This window comes from Nilaparvata lugens, chromosome 11, assembly GCF_014356525.2.
Source record: "Nilaparvata lugens isolate BPH chromosome 11, ASM1435652v1, whole genome shotgun sequence".
Lineage (NCBI taxonomy): Eukaryota > Metazoa > Arthropoda > Insecta > Hemiptera > Delphacidae > Nilaparvata > Nilaparvata lugens.
The window spans coordinates 31,930,882-31,954,050 of NC_052514.1; the positions used below are offsets into that span (position 1 = coordinate 31,930,882).

The 23,169-nt window shown below is 33.5% G+C and overlaps 1 protein-coding gene across 6 annotated transcripts in view; it reads left to right on the forward strand.

The window, feature by feature from the left end:
- Nucleotides 1–23,169, forward strand: part of LOC111058948 (serine/arginine repetitive matrix protein 1) — a 112,264-nt gene that overhangs the window by 79,768 nt on the left and 9,327 nt on the right. For all 6 annotated transcript variants that reach the window (XM_039438227.1, XM_039438232.1, XM_039438226.1 and 3 more), the window contains 5 exons: nucleotides 13,373–13,525; nucleotides 14,133–14,308; nucleotides 15,787–16,291; nucleotides 16,429–16,771; nucleotides 21,346–21,525. In XM_039438227.1, coding sequence (XP_039294161.1) covers nucleotides 13,373–13,525; nucleotides 14,133–14,308; nucleotides 15,787–16,291; nucleotides 16,429–16,771; nucleotides 21,346–21,525 — 1,357 coding nt within the window. The remainder of the gene's footprint in view (nucleotides 1–13,372; nucleotides 13,526–14,132; nucleotides 14,309–15,786; nucleotides 16,292–16,428; nucleotides 16,772–21,345; nucleotides 21,526–23,169) is intronic.

Below are 23,169 nucleotides of genomic sequence, written 5' to 3' on the forward strand. Positions count from 1 at the left end.
GACAAAGAAGTGATATGGGAAGACGAAAAGTATACGTTTCAATCGCATAATGATACAATACACAGATTTCCTTTGATAAAGATAAACGTGTCTGAAGGAAATGACAATCTTTGGTTGAGGAATATGAGTAATCATCCAGCTCTTGTAGGAGATTCAGCACCTCAGTTAAGCTCAATAAGGTTTCATCCATTATCCAGAGTTAATATACTTGGAGGGGAAATTATGAACAGATATGTTTTCACAATTCACAATCCTTGGGATGTTCCAAGTCCTTTCATGAGATGGCATCGTCTCGAGGAATCAACACGCATTCAAATAAACATTGCTCCTGAACAAATTTTACAATATCCCTTACATGATACTGATTTGCATCTTTTGCTAGACTTAATCCCATCCTCCAAGCAATGCTTCGGTACAACTGAAAAAAAGTTGGATTTCTTCCAATATTACACACATCAAAATTGCTTGATAGAGTGCTCCACAAAAAATTCATTGGAAGAATGCGGCTGTGTTCTGTTTTTCATGCCACATAATGAAACAACATACATATGTCCAGATGCAAACAATTCCTGCGCCTTGAATGTTGCCAAAAAGACTCATTACGACTCTACTGGGAATAATTCTTGTGACTGTTTGCCGTCTTGTAACTTCACCGATTACAAAGTGATATCAGTTGAACCAACACTTATTGAAGCAAATAATTCCTACGAAATTAAAGTTGTATTCAGGGACGAATTTTTCCACCCAAAAATTCGTACCTACCATACCAATAGTAGAATGGTTTCCACAGTTTTCTATTTGGACGTATTTTTAGGCATAAGTATGATGACTTTAGCTGAAATATATTGTTGTAGTTTTATGGCTTTTATCGATTATAGGAAAAAGTTAATGGAAAGTATGCATTTGTCCATCTTCTTCATCGTCATATTAATTTTCTTTGTAACTTCCTCCATGAGCTTCTTCTTCTATCTACTTGGCATGGTGTGTCGCAGGTTGGCCTAAGTTGGGTCGTAAAGCCAACATAACTTGAGTGGACTGTATGGTGTGAGAAACAGAATTTGATAAAAGAACTAATACTTGTCTAGTTCTTGCACCACAGACCCAACAAAGTGCCAAATTGAAATTACAACTGTTATACAATTTGTAATTAACTCTGGAAGCTAGAATGTTTGAAAAGAATTGTAACTGTAAATCTAAAAAAATGTAATAGTTCTAAGTTGATACCTGTGATAATGATTTTTCTAAATAAAGACAACGTTGTACAGAAACAATGACTGATTTTATTTTGCCTTTTTGTCATAGGCTTAGAATACTTCACAAACGACAAAATGTTTACTGATGATGGAGATATAAAAAAGGGCTGAAGATATAGAAAAGGGATAAAATTGCTACATATTTGAAGAAACGAGAAGAGAAGCCTTGAACAGGCAATTTCTTGGGAAGCGACAAGAACGGAAGTGTCTATCGATCATACTCACCGAAGGCCGATTGAGGTATTGAAAATAAAAATGACACAGAACCAATGCAAAATGGCTCGAATAATTGCAGAATATGACGAAAACTGCAATATAAATTACTAGAACAATGAAATGAATAAAATCAGAAAATCACATCTAAAAATATACAAAATTAGAAGTAGACAAAGTGTGTGAACGACAACTAGCACTAACAAACAACTAGCGTCAGAGCGAACAACTTACGAACTAAAGGAGCTTGACGCCAGAATGCAAAGACCAAAGTCTGTGTGACTGAGTTTTTACAAGGCCTATGAATATTTGCAATTTGTTTCTGAGTAAAATGATGAAAAATCTCTTACTTAATGAAAGCTCTAATAAATTTATTGTAAAAATCTCTTACTCAATGAAAGCTAAAATAGATTTATTGTAAAAAATTGATTTTGATTTTTTCTGTCTAGTGTAAGAATATGTTTAGTGATTATCGTTTCAGACCTTTCAGAGCAGTGAATAATGTTGGAAGTGGGAAAAATAAGAATAAATTCCTATAACCTTTATGACGTATTTTCAATTCTTAGTTTTGTGACATTCATGTACTGTCTTTTTTCTTAATGGCTACTTTTGAATATAAACAAAACTATAAATCTGAGTACCCTTTTTAAAACTATTTTGTCACTACATTTGTCGGCTATATAATGCAAGTCCCTATAATGGCATTATATAGCCGACACATTTAGTGACAAAATGAATTTAAAAAGGGAACTCAGATTCATATTTTAATTTATATTTTCGTGTACGTATGTTCTGAATATAAATTTCGATTGATTGATACAACTACATTAAGCTTTTCCCCACTCGAAATTCCATCAGAGCAACTGTTATTGAGGCTTTTAATTGAATTTGAGGTCTCAAATTATTTTAGTTACCATAATTTATTAATGAAATATCCATTCATTATGTAACAATTCAAACACCCCGCTCTCATAGGTTATTAATTATTAGAATAGCGGAGTCATCACTCAGGCCACCAAATTGGACTTTTGAACTGGTGAGCTGAGAGAGTGATGACCGCGTAGAGGCGAAACTAGGGGGAGAACGTAAACGTTCTGAGACGCGCTAGAGGAAGTGAGATAGTGAGATGTAGTTTCTATAGTGAGATCCACGTTATAATGACAGTGGATTAAGATGGGAGAACAGCGTTGCCAATTCTCTGCATTGATTAATTATCTTTCTACATTGTTAAAAACAGATTTGGCATCGTTGTGGAGCAAGGAAAGGATAGTACTACCTGCCTTGTCGAATAATAGACAAGGATAGCAACACCAAAGTGGATCAAATACTGTCATTATAACGTGGACCTCACTATAGTAATGTGATTGGATAGAGGAGTGATTATGTTTAGAGAGAGAGAGAGAGAGAGAGATTGATTGATTGATTGATTACTTTATTTATGTAGATTACAATATATACTGGCTTATACACTTATATACAATAGCTTACAATACAGCAAAATTATAGATGAATTTACATAATATAGACTAAGAAAATAACTATTGAACTGTATATGAGAGAGATATAGAGAACTGTATATATATATATAGAGAGAGAGAGAGAGATTGATTGATTGATTGATTGATTGATTGAGTACTTTATTTATGTAGATTACAATATATACTGGCTTATACACTTATATACAATAGCTTACAATACAGCAAAATTATAGATGAATTTACATAATATAGACTAAGAAAATAACTATTGAACTGTATATGATATGAAAAAGCAATTTGTAATATAATAACTATAGAATAATCATATTGTTATGCATCTACATAAATTGGCGGAGCTTTGGACATATCAATGTCCATTCTTTGGGACATTGATATGTCCACAGAGAGATTGATTGATTGATTGATTGATTTTTATTGAGTGCTAGGTCTAGTAAGACCCATTGCACATTACAACAAAACATAACATCACAAATAATAGAATGTAAAAACTAAAGATAAATATTCTAAGAACTTAGAATTAAATAGGTAATGAGATTACCATAAAATATTAATTATAATTAATACTAATTATAATGAAATGAAGAATATTAAACTACAATAAAAATAATGAAGTTTTATCCAGTGAAAACATTCAAAACTTAGATGAAGAATCACAAGATTTAGACCTAACCTTAAACAATGACTCAAACGATAGTGTAACTGTAAGTGAAAACGGTTCAAATGTAACAAGTCATGAGAAAGTAGTAGAAATATCAAATGAAACAAGTATGGTAGGAGCTAAAAATGATATAAATCTTATAGAGTTCTTAACACAAAAGTTTGATAGACAAGATGCTAGATTTGATGAGCAAAATTCTAGATTTGATGAGCAAAATGCCAAGATTGATGAGCAAATCTAAGTTTAATGCTAGGTTTGATGAGATGAAGCAAGAATTTGCTAGCATTAGACTAGAGCAGGTTAGTATAAACCTTCTATTGAAAAATGCACATGAAACATTGAAAGATAATCATGAAGATGAAAACAAATTGAAGCAGGATAATAGTAGTGTTAAGATACAGGATCAACTCATTCAAGTTTCTGACAATGTAGGCCTAGTTACTGTTGTTGAAAAAGTCAACCCTAATGAGATAGTAGAATTGAGTAAAGAAGTAGGTAGGGAGTTGTCTTCACTGAAAGTCAACTATCATGAAAGTGATATTGCTACATTGAAGGTTAGGAAAACTATTAACAAAGTGAATGATTACATGAGACAGGTTTCTGTAGAGGTTAGGAACAATGTAAACAAAATGAATGTTGCTTTGAGTCAAGTTGATGAGTTCAACTTTCAACTGAGAATTGAAAAGGTGTATGCTATGCATTCTCAAGTGAACATGACTAACTTTTGTAGGCAAAACGGCTTTGTTGAAACAAATGAACCCATGAATAAAACTATGTTCTTGAAGAAAACAAAACGCAAAGTCACCATTGATGTGTTAGTATTTAAAGGTTGTTTCAAGTTGCTTACTTACAAGATGATGACAGTGAATCACATGATGAAAGGGTATTCCCCAACACACAATGATTAGGAATCCTGTGTTATGCCGGGATTCAGAATAGCATAATCGCTACACAGTGTATGGTAAGAGTCCATAATTGTGTCTTTTTTCTTTCCTGTAGCCTATTTTTCTTGGCCCTTAATCTTTTCAATTTTCGATTCTTTCCTGTCTTTGTGTAATATTCAGTAATTTCTTCTATGATGCATATCTTAACCATCTTGTCCATAGTCATTTAAATTTGTATTCTTCTGAATAATTTTGGAAGTTGAAATAGTAGCTTATTTTCCTAATCTTTAAATTGTTGATAAAACTTAACTTTTCTAAAATCTATCCATTATAGTGTAAAGAATTGTTTGCTTGTGGTATATTTTTTCATCATGTATTACATATTTTAATCATGTCTATTTTTTTTTTAGGTATTATATTAGGTAATTAGGTTTTTCAGAGCAAATTTTGTCCAATGTTCTCATCTTTCATTGCATATTGTGCCATAAGCCATATGTAATTAGGTTATAGTTTTCTTCTGGGCTTTTAACCCATTTTGCATTTTATTTTTTCTTTGCTGTCCAATACTTTGGATTTTTGGTAGACAAGTAGGTGTGATTCTTTTAGAGGTGTGGGCGTGAACCACATACGGCTGGACTCGATTATCTGACCTACTTGTTTGCGATATAAAAACCTTAAGACTGCAACATCAAATGTTTGTAAAAAACTTTTGCATACTTTTGTTTTTGTGGTCCGATACTAGAGTCTGCTATCACATTGCCTTACAGACATCTAGGAACTATCCACCCAGTCACAATAGTCAACATTTTTTCCTTCACCAGTTGTTTTTGTGGGAGTGATAGCTCACAATTATAACAATTAGAGTCATACTTGGAATTTACAAAATTCCATAGTAGTATATTTTATTAAATATACTTCCTCATGAAAGTTCAGTACTGACATGTAGGATAGGCTCTAATAAATTAATCTTTCTCTTCTTTGTATTGTTTTAGGGAATTTATTTACCCAGTTTTCTTTTTCTCTTTTTGTATTTTTTAGGGAACTTATTTACCCATTATTCATCTTGATCATCTTTGTATTATAATCTTGAAATGTTTGTACTTATTATACAGTCTTTAAATTATAAATTATGTTATTATAATTAATAAACTTCAAATTTGAAAGTATTAATGAATTCTGTAGCCATATATATGTGATTTATTAATGAAAGTTAGCTTGAAATAATGTTTTTATTGAATAAAAACGTTGTGTTATATTATAAATTGAAATGAGTTAAAGGCTAAAATTTTCTAAAGTGTTTGTAATTGATATTTTTTTTCAATTTTAAAACTGTTTGTTCTATAAATTTTGATATGATTGATTATCGTTTGAAATGGATGCTGGAGTGTATGTAGAATTTTTAGTGGGGTTTGTTGATTAGAATTTTGCTGGTATGTGATTGTTTTTTGAGATGGAAACCCATTATTGCCTGAAGAAGGAATAACAGAGGTTATGACTTAGAGAGGCAGTAATGAGATAATATTTTTGTGTTTTTACTTTATGTTGATTACCATAGATGCAAAAATAATGATTAATAATGTTGATTGCCATAGATGCAGATTACTTATGAATATTGATTGCCTTTGAAGCAAAATATTATTGATGTTTTGAATGATTTCTTGTTTAATGATTGATAGTAAAGTTTTGTCATGAAATGTAGTTTGTGTTTAGAACATTGAAAAGTCGAAATAAACTATAGTATCTGTCAAACGATGATTAATAATATTAAATAATTTGCTTTTTATACAATTTTTGAACACAAAATTAAAACTAAATAATTTTGAAACCCTGAATGATAATCATAAATGTGAAATGAACTTGCTATAAATGAATGTTATATTAAATGATAATGAAATGCAGATATATTATGAAATGATTGGAATAGAAGACCAATTGTCTGAAATTATTGAAATATATATTGAAATTAATTTTGTTGTGATGATCTGATGTTTTTTTTTACAATTTTGATAATGATACAGGGTGTTATGAAATTCTATTTCTATTTTGAAGAATGGATTAAATTTTGATATTTAAACAGTGAATAGATGGAAATGAAATTTTTTTTAGTGAAAATTTGTAATTGATATGTCCATATTTCACAATTTATGTATTGCTGACTGTATAATAGGATGTTAACAAATTTCAATTTCATATATATTTAAAAATAATTTTCATGTGTATTAGATTGTATTGATAGCCTAATCAAGATTTTCTTCTTAGTTTATAAGCATTTTAAGATAACAGTACAGCACAGACATTAACATTGAAATAGTTATCATGTGAATCTCGAAATCAGCAACAAGTGAATGCCATGAAGAGTGTTAAGAACATTTGGGTGATTTTCGAACTAGTGTGACATAACTACGCCAATATCTACGCCAATATCTACACCAATAACTACGCCAAAATCTACGCTGATGCCTACACTAATAACTACGCCAATATCTACGCCAATATCTACGCCAATATCTACGCCAATATCTACGCCAATATCTACGCCAATATCTACGCCAATATCTACGCCAATATCTACGCCAATATCTACGCCAATATCTACGCCAATATCTACGCCAATATCTACGCCAATATCTACGCCAATATCTACGCCAATATCTACACCAATAACTACGCCAAAATGCCAAAATCTACGCCGATGCCAATAGCTACGCCAATGCCTGCGCCAATGCCAAAATCTGCGCCAATGCTGATACCAATGCCTATGCCTGCGCCAATGCTGATGCCAATGCCAAAATCAATGCCGACACCAAAGCATACGCCAATAACAATGCCAACGCTATTGCTGACTTTGTATCTCAAACTTCAACACTACTACATTACCTGGAGGTAATTGCCATCCATGTTCACATTCACAACTTTGAATTCAGAATAACAGTCACAGTATCAGAAAGAATTGATTCAAAAATCCTCTCCTAAATTATTCCTGTATGCAGAACTCTAAACCTTGAAAGCTGAAAATATCAAAAAACCAAACCTTACCTAAATTAATCCTCACCTAAATTAATCCTGTATGCAGCATCTATCTCTTTTCCAAAAAAAAACGAATTACATTGTCATTTCAAGCCTGAAATGTACATTGTATAATTATATGATACAAAATTTACGTGACTCTGTATTGAATTTGGAATGCAGCCGTCTACTACAAGCATGAAGCAATGCTAACTGAGATGTCACCTGTATCGAGTTTGATATGCATCAGTTTACTACAAGTATCAGCCCAACACTACGTGCATTCAGATCAGCCCAACACTAACGTCATCACATTGGAGTCACACTTAACTGAAAATCATACTGAGTGCCTTAACGGACTGTTTTCCAAAATGTGCATCAATAAAATCAACCACATCAATAGTGAAAGAAATGAACATTTTTTGATTTGTTGAGGTTTTGTGTGAAAATTAAATGTAACAATTCATCAATTCATTTAAAAATAAAAATATATAATAATAATAATAAATTTTTCATTCACATACTAATTTTTTTGCAATAAAAAAAAAATTGAATTTTTCTATCTATTAAATTTATGTGCAATTTCAAAAAACTATTCTTTACATATAAACTTTCTGTTGAGATATTTTCCTTTAAATTATAAAGCTAAATCAAAAGTAATATTGATATTCTATATTTTGAAATATTGTTTGAAATATATAACAAACGCTATTGATGAATTTTTATAATAATTTCAATATTATAGGATGACATGTAATGTTTTTCTAGAAAAAATTGTTACTGTTCCAAATTTAAATTTCAACAATTTTCATTAGGGTCAATGTAATTTTTTTTTCTTTAAATTTTTCTTTAAATGATTGTTGCATTGTTCCATGGTGTCACCGAGGCTGAGACAGAATAATAGTTTATTTAAATAGAGAATATATATGAAAGTTTAAAATAACAGTTTCAAAATAAAGTTTTATTGAGAACAGATGTAGAATGTGAATTCTAAACTTGTAAGTTATAATTTTTTGGTGACGTGTCTGTAAAATCTATACCGAACAAGGCGTTGGCTTTGTGACTTGTAACTTAGGTTTTTCCTGTTCTGCCCTCTCTAGAAAAATGGCTGGCTACGTGTGTTGTTGTAAAATTTTGCTCTGAATCATTTTCGTTTATTAATGTTTTAAATTGCGTTTTAAACAGTTTATTGTGTTCTATTTTGTTAATATATAGCTATTTGTGTATTCAAGCCAATAGCCACTGTTTTTCAACTGTAAACTAGATAAGTATTTTAGTTCGTAGTTACTCTAATTATTAGGCTTAAAATAGTTCTTGTGTATTTGTATAAATTCATCTGAAGATTATAAGTTCATTTGCTCTGAAAACTGGATTTCTCATTCATAGGCGATAGATCCATTCACAATTTATCAAGAATCTATTTCATTGGGCCGACAACTATCCTTAGGTTAATAGGTGGAATGCTATTCCAACCGATTTAAGGAAAAATTGGTAGCACGGCACTGGCTTATACACTTATATACAATAGCTTACAATACAGCAAAATTATAGATGAATTTACATAATATAGACTAAGAAAATAACTATTGAACTGTATAATTATGATGAAAAAAGCAATTTGTAATATAATAACTATAGATAATAATCATATTGTTAGCATCTACATAAATTGGCGGAGCTTTGGACATATCAATGTCCATTCTTTGGGACATTGATATGTCCACAGAGAGAGAGAGAGAGAGAGAGAGAGAGAGAGAGAGAGAGAGAGTAGCCTATAGATGTTTGTTATGGGATTTTTTCAATAGAGTGAGATTGTTTTAGTGAATTTGCGTATTTATTTAATAATATTATCCTATAAAAGTAGCAGGGCCCAGGACCCTAAAAACCTGGTGGTGGCAGCGCTACTGGAGAGCACTGTCATGCTCGCCACGCACGCCACAATTATTAATAACAATGTGGTAGAGCTAATCTTAAGAGAAACTTTTGAACCCTGATATGCATCATACGATCTATTACAGCTAAAGTGAAATATAAACTGGAAAAATTAAAATTGGATGACTTTATCTAGACAAGAATTTCATCATGGCATTCCGAAGCCGAAGAATTGTCGCATGCTTCATTTGACAAAAACCCTAGAGAGTGGCTGATAAAAAAATTAAATTGCTGCAGCTTTCAGTTCAATTGAATCCAGAGTGAGTGATCGAATTACTTCCTGTTTGTTTGTGAATAGTTTAGTTGAAGATCATTACAATACTCTGTAGTAGACATTCTATCAATAGAAATCATATTGAGATTCTTTTAGTCATGGACGTTTCCAGAGCTTTAGGCCGGTTACAGAGCTCGACCGACCGTCAGTGCGTACGTCGGTCGCGCTTGTCTTTTCCATAGATATTCCATGTATCCGTTCAGAGCAGGACTGACGGCACGCATGCGCACAGTCAGGACCATGCGTTTTATACAGCGTACGAAGACCATCGGTCGAACTCGTGCGCATCCGTTCCATCGGTCGACTGACGCGCTATTGAAACAAATAGAAGCTTTCAGAGCTGTACTGATCAGTGGCCCGATCGCAACATAACCAATGTGCTGACACCTCTGCCCGACAATCAGCTGATATTGAATTTAATAGCATAATGAGTGAATTCAATTAATAGTGTCATATTTTAATTCAGAGTTTTTCTATACATTTATAATGAGTGAATCCAATTGATAGTGTCATATTTTAATTCAGAGTTTTTCTATACATTTATTCAATCATTTCTAAATTTTTTATTGGAAAAATAATATATTATTAATATTATCTACATTTATTTGATCCGTAGCTTAAAGTGACTGCAAGTATTCCCAATGGTGATACAAGCTCGAAATAATTCATCAAAATTTCTGATGAACATTCTGAGGTACTTGAAAAATGTATCTTCACCCCATGAAATGATGTATATAATGGTACTAAATTCACTTTGAAATGCTCTTTAGGCGACCATCGGGTGAACTTGATATCTACGTCTTTTAATCTTTCGTTTACAAAGATAATAAGCTGCAATAATAATCTGTAAAGGCGTCCATTTTGTGAGTCAGAAAAACTGATGTATGGTCAGGATGGTGCATACGCACTGACGGTCGGTCGAGCTCTGAATGGGTAAAACTGATTCATCGATGCGTACGGTCAGGATGGTACATACGCACTGACGGTCGGTCGAGCTCTGTAACCAGTCTTATGTCGGAGACATAAAAGTAGGAGTCATTAGACATGTGGAGAAGTCACTCTGGAAAAATCGCTCGTCTCTCTCCTTTGGGGGCTTGGGGTACACCTCAAACAGGAAATAATAGTAATAATGACAACTGACAGATCAGTGGAGGCCTGCCGTGTCTGGTCACAAAAGAATGGAGACAAGCAATGGAACAGCTGAAGTTGAAAATTGGCATATGAGAATTATACAGGAAGCAGTTTTTATTGGTACAAGTAGCAAGGTCTATAAAAACCAGGTCAAGACACCCGTTTTTCTTACGGAGGAGGCCATTTTGTGCGGTTTTTATGTCGGTACATTATTTTGGAAATCCAATCTAATTCAATTTGCTCGTAACAAAATCATGCATTATGCATTTTAAAAACAATATTTTGGTTCAGATACTATGTAAATTCAGGTTTTCGATTTTTTAATTATGAAATTTCAATAACTAGTAGTTCTGTGAACAGTAGACCTCACGCAGTATTCTCATCCACAAGTACCTGATTGAAACTATAGACCTTATGGAAATACAGCAATAGACTGGCTTCTCCACACATCTGTGTAATCACTTGTCAGCTGATTTATGGTGAATAATTCTATAGTCTGATTTTTACTTTCCTTGCCCTATTACCATAGGTAAGGAAAGTATTGCTTTCCGAAAAAAATTAAGGTACCCCAATTTCTATATTTCTATACGTTTCAAGGTCCCCTGAGTCCAAAAAAGTGGTTTTTGGGTATTGGTCTGTATGTGTGTGTGTGTGTGTGTGTGTGTGTGTGTGTGTGTGTGTGTATGAGTGTATGTGTATGTGCGTCTGTGTACACGATATCTCATCTCCCAATTAACGGAATGACTTGAAATTTTAAACTTAAGGTCCTTCCCCTATAAGGATCCGACACGAACAATTTCGATCAAATGCAATTCAAGATGGCGGCTAAAATGGCGAAAATGTTGTCAAAAACAGGGTTTTTCGTGATTTTCTCGAAAACGGCTCCAACGATTTTGATCAGATTTATACCTAAAAAAGTCATTGATAAGCTCTATCAATTGCCACTAGTCCCATATCTGTAAAAATTTCAGGAGCTCCGCCCCATCTATGCAAATTCGATTTTAGATTCTCAATTATAAGGCTTCAGATACAATTTAAACAAAAAATTTCAAGTGGATTAGATTGAGCATGAGAATCTCTACAATTAATGTTAAGTGACATTTTCAGCTAAAATTAAAAATAAGCTCGAAATTCGAGAAAATGTGATTATCCAATTGCAAACTGTTGGCAACTGTTGATTCTATTAAATGATGAGATAGCAGATAACACTATGAAGAGATAGCAACCTCGTGTTTCTCCAGCGTTATTGCCCTGTCACCAGCTGGCTCAAATCTTTGAATAGTAGACTTGAGATGCGCGGGAACGCTAGCGTCAGGTGATCAATTTTCATAACGGCAAGGAAAGTTGTGTGAGTGCGCCACACCAGATTTTTACTCTAATATTGGCGTATGAAGGAGGCTCCTTTTTCCTTTTATATTATCCTTGAAATGCAAAATTTCCAAAAACCTTGTATATACGTCGACGCGCGATTAAAAAAGGAACATACCTGTCAAATTTCATGAAAACCTATTACCGCGTTTCGCCTTAAATGCGCAACATATAAACAATAAACATTCAAACATTTAAACTTTAAGAGAAATGCCAAACCGTCGACTTGAATCTTAGAGCCTGTTCACATGACAGCGATTTACGTTCGGTTGTCGCGCGGTTGACAAACCGAGCGATTGCCAGGTATAGGGAAACACATGGTGCCGTACTCATGCATCGCTCGATTTTAGTAGTCGCCGGCGAATCGCGGCGGTTGTAGTCTCAGACTACAACCGCTCGGTTGCCGGGCGGCTCGATATACTAGAGCAGGCATGAGAGCATACACATGTCTTCAGTCAACCGAGCGGTTTCGATCAGAGCAGTAATATATGTTTAAGAGTAATATAGTGATTAAGTACATAGATTAAGATATTAAGATTGAGTACATAGATGTTGTACCTAGTAATTATTTATCAATAATCGCGATTTGCCAATCGAGCGACAACCGAGCGTAAATCGCTGTCATGTGAACAAGCTCTTAGACCTCACTTCGCTCGGTCAATAAATGGTTCAATAATCTTTTATTTATTTATTATTAAGAATTGTTCTTATTCTTGTAACATGTCATTCATAAGGCATTGGGACAAGAGGCTAACCTCAAAAACAGTTGAAAGTTCCCAATCAATTTAATCGAAAAATCAACAATTCAGTTCCTAGTTGTAATCTAAATTCTATTATTATGTCGGAAGAATTTATTTTACTATCCAAAGCCGAGCAATGTCCCTTGAAAAATATTACAAATAACACATCATGTTGTTTACTCTCTAATGATAACAGCTACTAAATTTGAAAATAGCTGGTGAACTAGAACCCCACAAAATGGCGTTTTTGCAATGCAACACGGGATCGTGTCATGACCTGTATTAAATAGACCTTGACTAGTAGTACTGCGGTAGTTTCTAAGCCTCTGATTTAGAAAAGAGTGAATAAGGGTCATAAGCTAACACTAATAAAAACAAAATATTCATTATAATTGTTTGTTGTTTGGTGTTTAGGATCGGGTACCTTGGATCTGGGTCGGACGTCGAAATCGACGGGATCGATGCGGGATGGGTCCCGCACCCCTTCCCCCGCCGCCTCACTCGGACGGGGTTCGCTCTTCCGGCGCAGCTCCGAGTCTTCCGGCAGCACAAAAAGCAGAACTTCCAGTAAGTTTCAGCAATATAATTCAATTTTTTCGAAATTTAGAACCATTTGTGCAGTATAAGTTGTAAAATATTAAACCTTAACTTGTCTCATTAACAATCTTGAATCATAGTCCAGTCACCAGGTACTTCTTGGTGGAAAAAAAATCCGAACATGTTGATTTTCTCTTACAATGATTCTGGAGTATTGGACAAATTAAATACAAAACCTTTACCTTCTATCCGTGGCTTTTCGTACAGAATGCCCCAAAAATCACAGATTTGCGTTTCCTTTTCCAGTTTTCTGCGATTCTCGCAAAATTGAGCCGTCGTTCAGAAAAAATCACTCCTGATTTTTCTAGATAATAGAATGAAATAATATTCGAAGCTCTCTATCTTCATTGAGTACTGAGTTACAATTTTTCAAAAACGTGTCAAATTTTCGGAAAATAACGAAATTTAGAGGAACTTCCGTTTTTAATGTAATAGCTTTCAAAACTAATAGTATGAAACGATGAAATAAATTAGGATAAAGCTGACTGGAAAACGAGAATCAATGGCGTTTGCAACAGTGAAACATCACTTTGTTTTTGATCACTTATCATTGCATGAACAAATTTCTCTGTTTCAGATTCTGCTGACTCGAAAACTAGAAAAGATTCTAAAAACAAATCTGTGTTCACATCGTTGTTTAAGAAAGGTGGAAGTGGAAAAGAACGAGAATCGACGAGGAGAAAAAGCGCTGAATCGGAAAGACACGTCAGTCTGGATCCGAAGATCACCAATGTCGAATTCACGTTTAGTCAGGTCAGATGTTTCTTCAATTAACATAATTCTCGCTCCAGAATTTCGTGATCTTTCCCTATCTATTAACCAGAGATTGCTGTTAAATAATATTTGTATGGGCTTTATTGGTGGTCCTGACGGAAGTTCCATCTCGCCTGAATATATCATTTAAGCCCTCAATGGGCATTACGACTGTCATACTCCAGCCAGGACCGACAGTTTATTGCTGTTTATTTGAAAACACGAAGTTATCATTTCTTTTGATTTTCACACTTTAATGAGGCTTAATCCCTACTTGTAATAACTTTAAAATCGATTGTTGTTAGTTTGGAAATGTGAATTAGAATTTCAATTTCACTTGAACAATAATTGTCAGATTGATTGTTGAACTTCCAGCAGATTCATTATAGATTTATTGAATAAATTTGGAACTTGTAAATCAATAGATAATTACTTGAAGAGAGAAAATTCTGGAGAGAAACAGAAAGTGAAGAAGGAAACCTTTCAAATGAAAGCTGAGGTTACTGATCTCTACTCTTTGAATAAACTCTGATGTATGGCTTCTTCCAACACTCCACTTCAATTCTCAAGATTAGATTGTTGAGATACCCTATGACGTCGATTTATTGACACAACTAAGCTCTCAGCCCAATTTCTCATGAGTTAATCATTCGCAGATTGATGAATTGACAATTGTATGCATTTAGTTTATGTAATTATTGTTAGAAACTACCTATAAATAATGCATCGAATTTAACATTAATATAGCAGAAGTCTTCAGGGGTAGATATAGTAGCAATTTATTTGGGATTCCCATAGAATTATTCCATGTTCAATAAAAATTTTAATGACTTTTTTATCTATCACAATGTCTAATTTACGTCTTGATCAAGTGCGATCTGAAAACTCTGACACCAGATTTGAGCCAACGAGGTCACTCGATATTATCATTATCTATCACAAAATTATTTGAATGAATGAATTGAGAGGTAATAATTCTTCAATTTCTAGCATTCAAAATGTAATTCAGTTCTTGAGGAGACTTATCCTCAGGTTTTATAACATTTAAATACTGTAATTCCTTATTATTCTTATATAAAAGGTAATGCTATAATATATTTTTGATGAGTCCTTTCATGATTCTTCAACATTTTTTGTTTTTCATAGTGCCCTACATGTTGATTATTTGACTTTTTCCAGGAGACTTAATATTCTCACTTATACTCAGATAGTATGAATTATGTTTACTTCTTTCCAATCATGTCATGGATAGTGACAAGCACCATATCGACAATAGTCATACAATAATATAAAAAACAAGATATTGATACACAAAACACAATAATATTGTACATAATAGAACAACTCTCATCATAACACAAATAACTAATATCTAAGACCTAATTTATATCTAAGATTATTTAGTATTTCCTTGTTCCCGTAGTTTTGTAACAACCTATTATTTTTGAAGTACTCATTCATTCTGTTTTATGTTTCAGGACAAGAAACGACAGGACACCGGTCCAGACGCCATTGTGATACCGCTGCACTCCCCCGACAGCATAGCGGAGCCACTGATGATCTACGACCCGGTTTCCGGCAAAATGATCAGCACCCGACCCGAAGAAGAGCTGGCTGAGATGCAGAAACAATACCAGCCGAAACCAGTTGAGGAGAAGGTTGTGGAAAAAGTAGTGGTTGCTCAGTCGTTGGAGCAGCCACCTGTCAAGGAGACTCGGTCGAAATCGGCTCCACCGGGAGGGCCTCCCGAGGGAGCGAGTCCTCGATCTAAGGATGTGCCTCCTCCGAGGAGGAAAGAGCAGCCTCCGTCGCCTCCCAAGAGGAGGTTCAAGGAGACTCCAGCAGCGAGTGCAGAGGCGGGCAAGCGAGATAGCGCAGTCAGCAAAACGCCCTCGTCGGCTGATGACTCATCATCGATGACTAGAACGTGGAGTGGCGCCGAAGGCACCATCATAGTGGCCGCTGACGTCATCACTCATTCTGGTACTACTCCATCACAACTTCCTCTATCTATCTATTTGCTGTCTCTGTTTGTTGTCCTCCTATCGATTCTGCTCTATGTGTGCTTTACGTCGAAATGCCGTAGCGAGTAAGTGTTGCCAACATAATGAGGTGAACAGTTGCAGAGGAGGAGCAGCTACCACCCCCACCACCACCTCAGGAGGCGGCGGAGGAGGAGATTCACCACCCTCAACAACCACTCACACCCACTACCAACACACAAACAGCAACAGACGACGTCGACATGTTGCAGCCAGTAGCAGCAGCCAAGGCCCCGCTACTGGCCGCCACTACTGGCTCCGACGAACGCAAGTCGTCTGAATCTGAACCGGACTCGGATGCTCTGCCTCTGCCGCCGCATGAAAATGGCGCCGACGATCAGGAGAAGAAGGGCCTCGTGCACCAGCCGGACTCCATTGAGGACGAACTGCCTTATGTGCCCACCACACTGCCTCAGGAACGGTCAGTCTTCAATATCACTACAAACTGTTTCATAGTAGATGTAAAACTAGTTATTTCCACTTATTACTCTTGTCGGCTACATGTGTTAGCTGGCTAACTCCATTCCACGCAAGAGTGCAATAGAACTGGAAGAACTGAATAAGATAAATATAAGTTAAAAGATAAATAATGTTTAAAAGATAAATTGAATAAGATAATACTTAATTTACTTATTCGTGTCCAAGCAATAAGGCATTAAAGTTGTCGTGTCCAGTATTGTGCCACCGAAACACCAGAGGCATTTCCCTGCCACAGATCGTAAATACGAGTAATATGAATAAAATAATAAATTTTCCTCTTCAAAGATAAAATGCTTGGAAATGTCAATATTTGTTCACTTATCCACGTAGTTCTTTCCCGTGAAGCTGTGTGACGCTCGTAGTCTCTCATACTGTGCCGTTCATACACTCTCACCCCAACAAAACAGTAAAAATCGACAATAATCGACAGTAATCGGCTTGAGATAACAGTAAAAGTTGCAACATAAACACCCTATACCATGGGATATCTACTTACGCTATTGTTTCTCTATGCTATTACTGACTCAATTTCATCCATCAAAATTATTTTCCTAGTTTGTTTTTAATACGCATTTTCTTGTAATTTCGCAATATTTTGTCCGGAATTGGAGTTAGACTGATAACACACTGATAGCCGACGATAATAAAGCCGCATATATTTTTACTATAATTTATACTTATTATAACCACCATTGCCACTCTTCAAATGCATTTTCATAGATTTTTCAATTCAACATACTGCTTCTTTCAAATTCAATTTTTTCAATTATGACTGAGTAATAATGTCATGGCATATTTCATCATTTTTTACAGTACCTCAGCTTTTTTTCAAATTAATGGATGTAAAAATCTTGAAAATTGGCTGAATCGCTAGGAAAATGGAGATGAAATGATACTGAATAGATTTTGTTCTGGTTAATTCAGCTTTTACAAATTCAATTGATTGATTGTTTTAATTTCATTTTTCAATTTGGCTGTGTACGAGGGAGTTTACAGCTTAGTGATTGAACTCCATTATCATCAGTATTATTCGATTCAAATGTTTCATCTTAATGAGCTTGTGAAGATTTTGTTATGCAAAATTTGTTTTTCTCAAACTGAATAATTTACATCTGATGAATTAATTTTATTCTTTGCCATTCTGCTATTTTCTTAGTATTTTGGTGATGGTCAAGTTTCTCAATCATACAATTACTTCAATAAAATCGTCAATAATTTACATTTATCTTGATTCAATTATTTGGATATCAATGAATTATTACTGGAGATATTGCATGTTGATAATACCAGTAGATGTTGATACATTATGTCAATCAAACTGAGTTAAATTACTACTGAATTTGAGAATATTGACACTTTTAAATATTTTATTCTATCCATAATTCATGTCATATAACTGTAGCACAATACATTTGAAATTCCATTGGATGATACAACTAATAAGCTTTGTTAGGCTACGCCATTATAAATATTGGTCTTGGATTTTTTTCTCTATTCGTGATTTCATTTAATCTTTCAATAACTTGTGCTTAATATTCTTCTATATTTTTATTCTTAACTGTTCGCATGCTCTTTCTACATATTTACTTCTTAATTCACTATTTCTTCACGTTTTTTCAAATAATATTGAGACAGTATAACACATTTAAAAAACTTACTGCAATATTTCAAACTTGTTGTATATTTTTGTATAAATGTATCGCTGATGAAATATATCATATTAATATATTATTTCAACCAATTTTTCTATCAACATCTGAAATTACAGTGTTGATTTGATTTTCTGTGATATGGTAATTCTAATTATTCTATCATTGCATATTATTCCTTTTTCCCCCCAATTAACTAGCCTATTTGGTGTTGATCACCATATCCTCTTATTTCCTTTTTCAAGTGTATAATTGAAATGATAAGTATTCCTTAAGGATTATTCCATTATCCACAATTTACCTTCTTTCAAACTTGATTTTACACTGGTTTTCAAAGGAAGACCAACAAATTAACTTGTATCACAGTTGTACAATGACTATCACAATATATTATCATGATATATTATAAGAATCAGTTGACAAAAAATATTATTTCTATTTGCATTTTATGACTGTTTCATTTACAGATTGCTTTTGTGAAATGATAGCACACCAACTACAACTTAGGAAATTATACTTCTACTACTAAAATTTTAAATCAACCCTATTTGAACCAGTCAGTACAATAATTAATAGATAAGTGTATTATTCTTTGTCAAAATTATTGGTGTTCACTCCTGTGTAAATACACTCGTGCATTCATGGAATGTAAGGAGCAGGTTCCTTCATTTTTGAAAGTTCCTCGATTAATATCATGATATTAGTTTACTTTTCCATATATCCCATGTATTATTTCAAGAATAAGTTTCTTATATTGTTACATTATGTTTTAAGGAAACTCATCAAATATGTTTCATACAAATATTTATTCATATTCTGCGAATTAAAAATCATGAATTATGTTTGTTCATAGATTTAAATATATATGTGATAATTTCTATTTGAGAAATTGATGTAATATGATGAGGAAAACTCTTACATTATAACAAATTAATTCGATTTTCATCCAATATTTTTTGACCCAATTCTACGATTGAGTTATTAATATATTGACATTGGCATATTTTCTCTAGTAATTATTGCAGAATGATTGTATAAAACACATGCACTAACATTAATTTTTCTCTAGGATTTTTCAGACTCAGCAAAATTATGAGAGCATGTGCATTGTGTATCAAATAGAATTTTCAGGCACCTAGAATGATACACAAACAAATGCATCATGCACTGATACAAAAGAACATTTTGAACATCATCGTACCATGCATCATTGTTGATTGTTCAACTCATATTCCATAATTTTAGATTGGGATTACAAGTAATTGTGATGTATTCAAGTTTTTAGGTCAGTTTTTATCAAGCTCATTTAAGGAAATTTCAATTTTGAAGGAGGAGTATGTATCCATGTATCGATATCATTCTTTCATTTAATATTATTCAATTTATGTTTTGATGTCATTAATCAATAAGTATGCCGTGCAATTCCATCATCTCATGTTCAGTTTGCGTTCATTTCACTCACGAATTTACATTAATTTGTGTGGATAAAAAATATTCTCACCATCACAATCACATTTTTAATGAATGCAGTAAGGAAAGTTCAAGGAATATAAATTGTGACTTTATAGTTGACAGTAAACACAACATATTTATAAAAAATCACCAAGTAGAATGAAATAATAGTAGGTATTGTAGGTATAAGCAGGACCTACTAAATATTCAGGTGGTCCTGGTAAAAGTAAGTAATGATAATACATTTCTAAGGAAAAAGACCACCTTTCAGCTAATTACATATATAATAAACAGGACTGATACAGATGAATAGAGAATAGTTAGAAAGAGATTGCTGCTCCAGCAACAACTGATTCTACTCGTAATGAATTTGATGAAGATAGCATGACCAACAATAAGTCGTAGGAGTTTCATTATGATACACTATGAGTAGCTTGTTTTTCGAAGCAAGCTTGGTAGGAGAAAAATTTGGTTATCGATTTTTATGGCTCTACTCATTATTACCCTATATTTACATAGACTAATATTGCATGGCTTCACTTTTTAAAAACAATCCATGATTTGTGCACCCAGATCTTAGTATTGTTAACACAACAAAGCATATACATTGGCATTACTTTTCAAAAAAAAAATGTATGAAGTTGTTATAATTTTAATGAAAAACTCACCTTAACTAATAGCTTACTGGCGTTTGCTGGTAATTTATATCTCCTATAGGAAGAGTACTGTCATAGCCACCTCTAATACAAGGCCCCGGCCTACGATATTGCAACGTCGCAGTGTAGGCCTAGAATCTAATACATGAATGTGGAAAAAGATTTAAAAAAATACCAGCTGATCTCTTTCACCAATCATGTATTAGATTCTAGGCCTACGCTGCGACGTTGCAATATCGTAGGCCGGGGCCTTGTATTAGAGGTGGCCATGGTACTGTGGGTCTTCTAATGATTGAATGTGGACCTCATTTCATACAAATATTGAAAAACAAACAACAGAGCAAAAATCACCTTCTTTTCACCTTCAGGTTAAAGTTTTCTGAGTCATGTAAAACAGAAACAGGATTTTCTATATATTCACTCACTAAAAAATACTATTTTATCACTTACCTTACTCGTCATCCTATTTTCTTGTCAACAAATAATATGTCACACACATTACGTACATCTGTCGTTGATCTGTTTCAGTTTCACAAGCTTCCTAAATTGTTCTGAGGCAGGTCAAAGTGCTGGAATACTATGTGGACCTACACCCTATAGATTTTGCTTGTAAATAGGCTACTGTTCTCCCTGTAACATACATCCAATAATAATTATTGATATATTATTATAATAATATTTAATAATAAATAATTATTATTATCAATTATTGGTAATTTTCCCCATTACACTCTATTAATAAACGATTGTGTTGACAGGTCTTTAGCGCATCCCATGATCCCAATCAAGCAGCGCGTCTCCGAAGTGAAAACCTATCCGATCGAGAGGCCCCGTTCGACCACGCCCATCAACCCATCGACGCTGGATGACTACATCACGCCGCATGATGAGTCGTCAGCCGCCTGTCAGTGGGACAAGATGCAGATCACACTTCCAAGGTTAGAAAAACTGCAAATTGGCTCACTGTTATGGTAGCTTGCCTTCGGTGTTGTTAAATTTCTGCTTCTGAATGTTCACATTGAAATGCAGGATTGTATTAGATGAATTATGTAGCTTTCAAATGGAATTCATTTAATTCTTAGAGTATTTTTGATGAAATGCAGGATCGTGTTGGATAGATTGTGTGAGTTTCAAAGCAATAATTGATTACTAATTATGTAGGTTTCAAATCGAATCAATTTCTTCTCTGGAGTATTTTTAATGATAGCCTATGTTGGATTAATAAAGTAAGATAAAACAACTTTTTTCACCATACAACACATTACAAAGAACACAAGCTTGGAAAACATATAGAAATGCCAGTGAATGTCAATTTTTGCACTTACGAGGTCAGGAAAAGCTCAAACATGTTTCATATAGTTTTGCTAGTTATCAGTCTTCGGTGTTGCTCAATTTCTGCTTTTAAATATTTTTATCGAAATGCAGGATTGTGTTAGATAATCCATGCAGGTTGAGGTTTCAAATTAGATTTAGTTCATTTTCAAGTAGACCTAAGTACAGTACATTATATATCCGGAATTTCTAATGAAATTCAAGATTGTGTTGAATTGATTATGAGAGTCTCAAATCAAAGCCATATACAATACTTCTCACAAATCCTTCACACAATACAAATCCTTCTCACAATACAATAAAAAACTATATTGCATAATTACCATCGATAGTCAATATTATTTCCATTGAATGTTTCCATTAAAATTCAGGATTATACTAGATTGATGAAGTAGGTTCCAAATCAATCTTCTTTTACTTTTTTCACAATACGATTTCATACAATGAAAATAATCTGACAAAAAGCTTGTGAAATGCAGATAATAGTCACTGTTTTTATCAAGATGCAGATCATGTTTGTTGAATTATTCAAAATATTTTCAAATCAAATTCATCCATTTCCTTACTACACAATGAAGATAGCAGAAGGCAAAAAAACTTGTACAAATACCGGTAATAACATGCAAAAGTTGAGCCTGAGAGTAGCCTATAGAAGGTGAGCTGACACATCTTCTAGCTAGAAACACAATTTCTTCACAAGCTATTAGAGTAGGGCTACACAAAATTGAAGGAAATCACACATGAGAAATTATGAATTGATATGTCAGGATCTCCATGTATTCAGATTAAGATATCTCATGGAATAACTCCATGTGTATCAGAAATTAATGTTTTGAAAAGTTTGAATGAATGTTCAATAACATAATCCAAAAACTAGTTTTGATATGATTTCTAAACAATTTTATAGGCTTTTCTGATACCTTTGAAAATGCAAAGCGTCATTGTTTTTTAAGGATTTGCTCAACAACATTAAGAGGACTCATATAAATTCACTTATATTTTTTTCAAGAAGAGATCGTCCAAATTATTGTTATTTTCAAGAGCATAATCCATAAACTAGTTTTGATAGAATATCTTAAAAATTTTATAGGTTCTTCTGATACCTTTGAAAATGCAAAGCGTTATTGTTTTTTAAGGATTTGCTCAACAGCATTAAGAAAAGTATTCATATAAATTCACTATTATTTCTCAACAAGAGATCGTCCAAATTATTATTTTCAAAATGTTACCTAGTCTTTGTGCAAATGAAT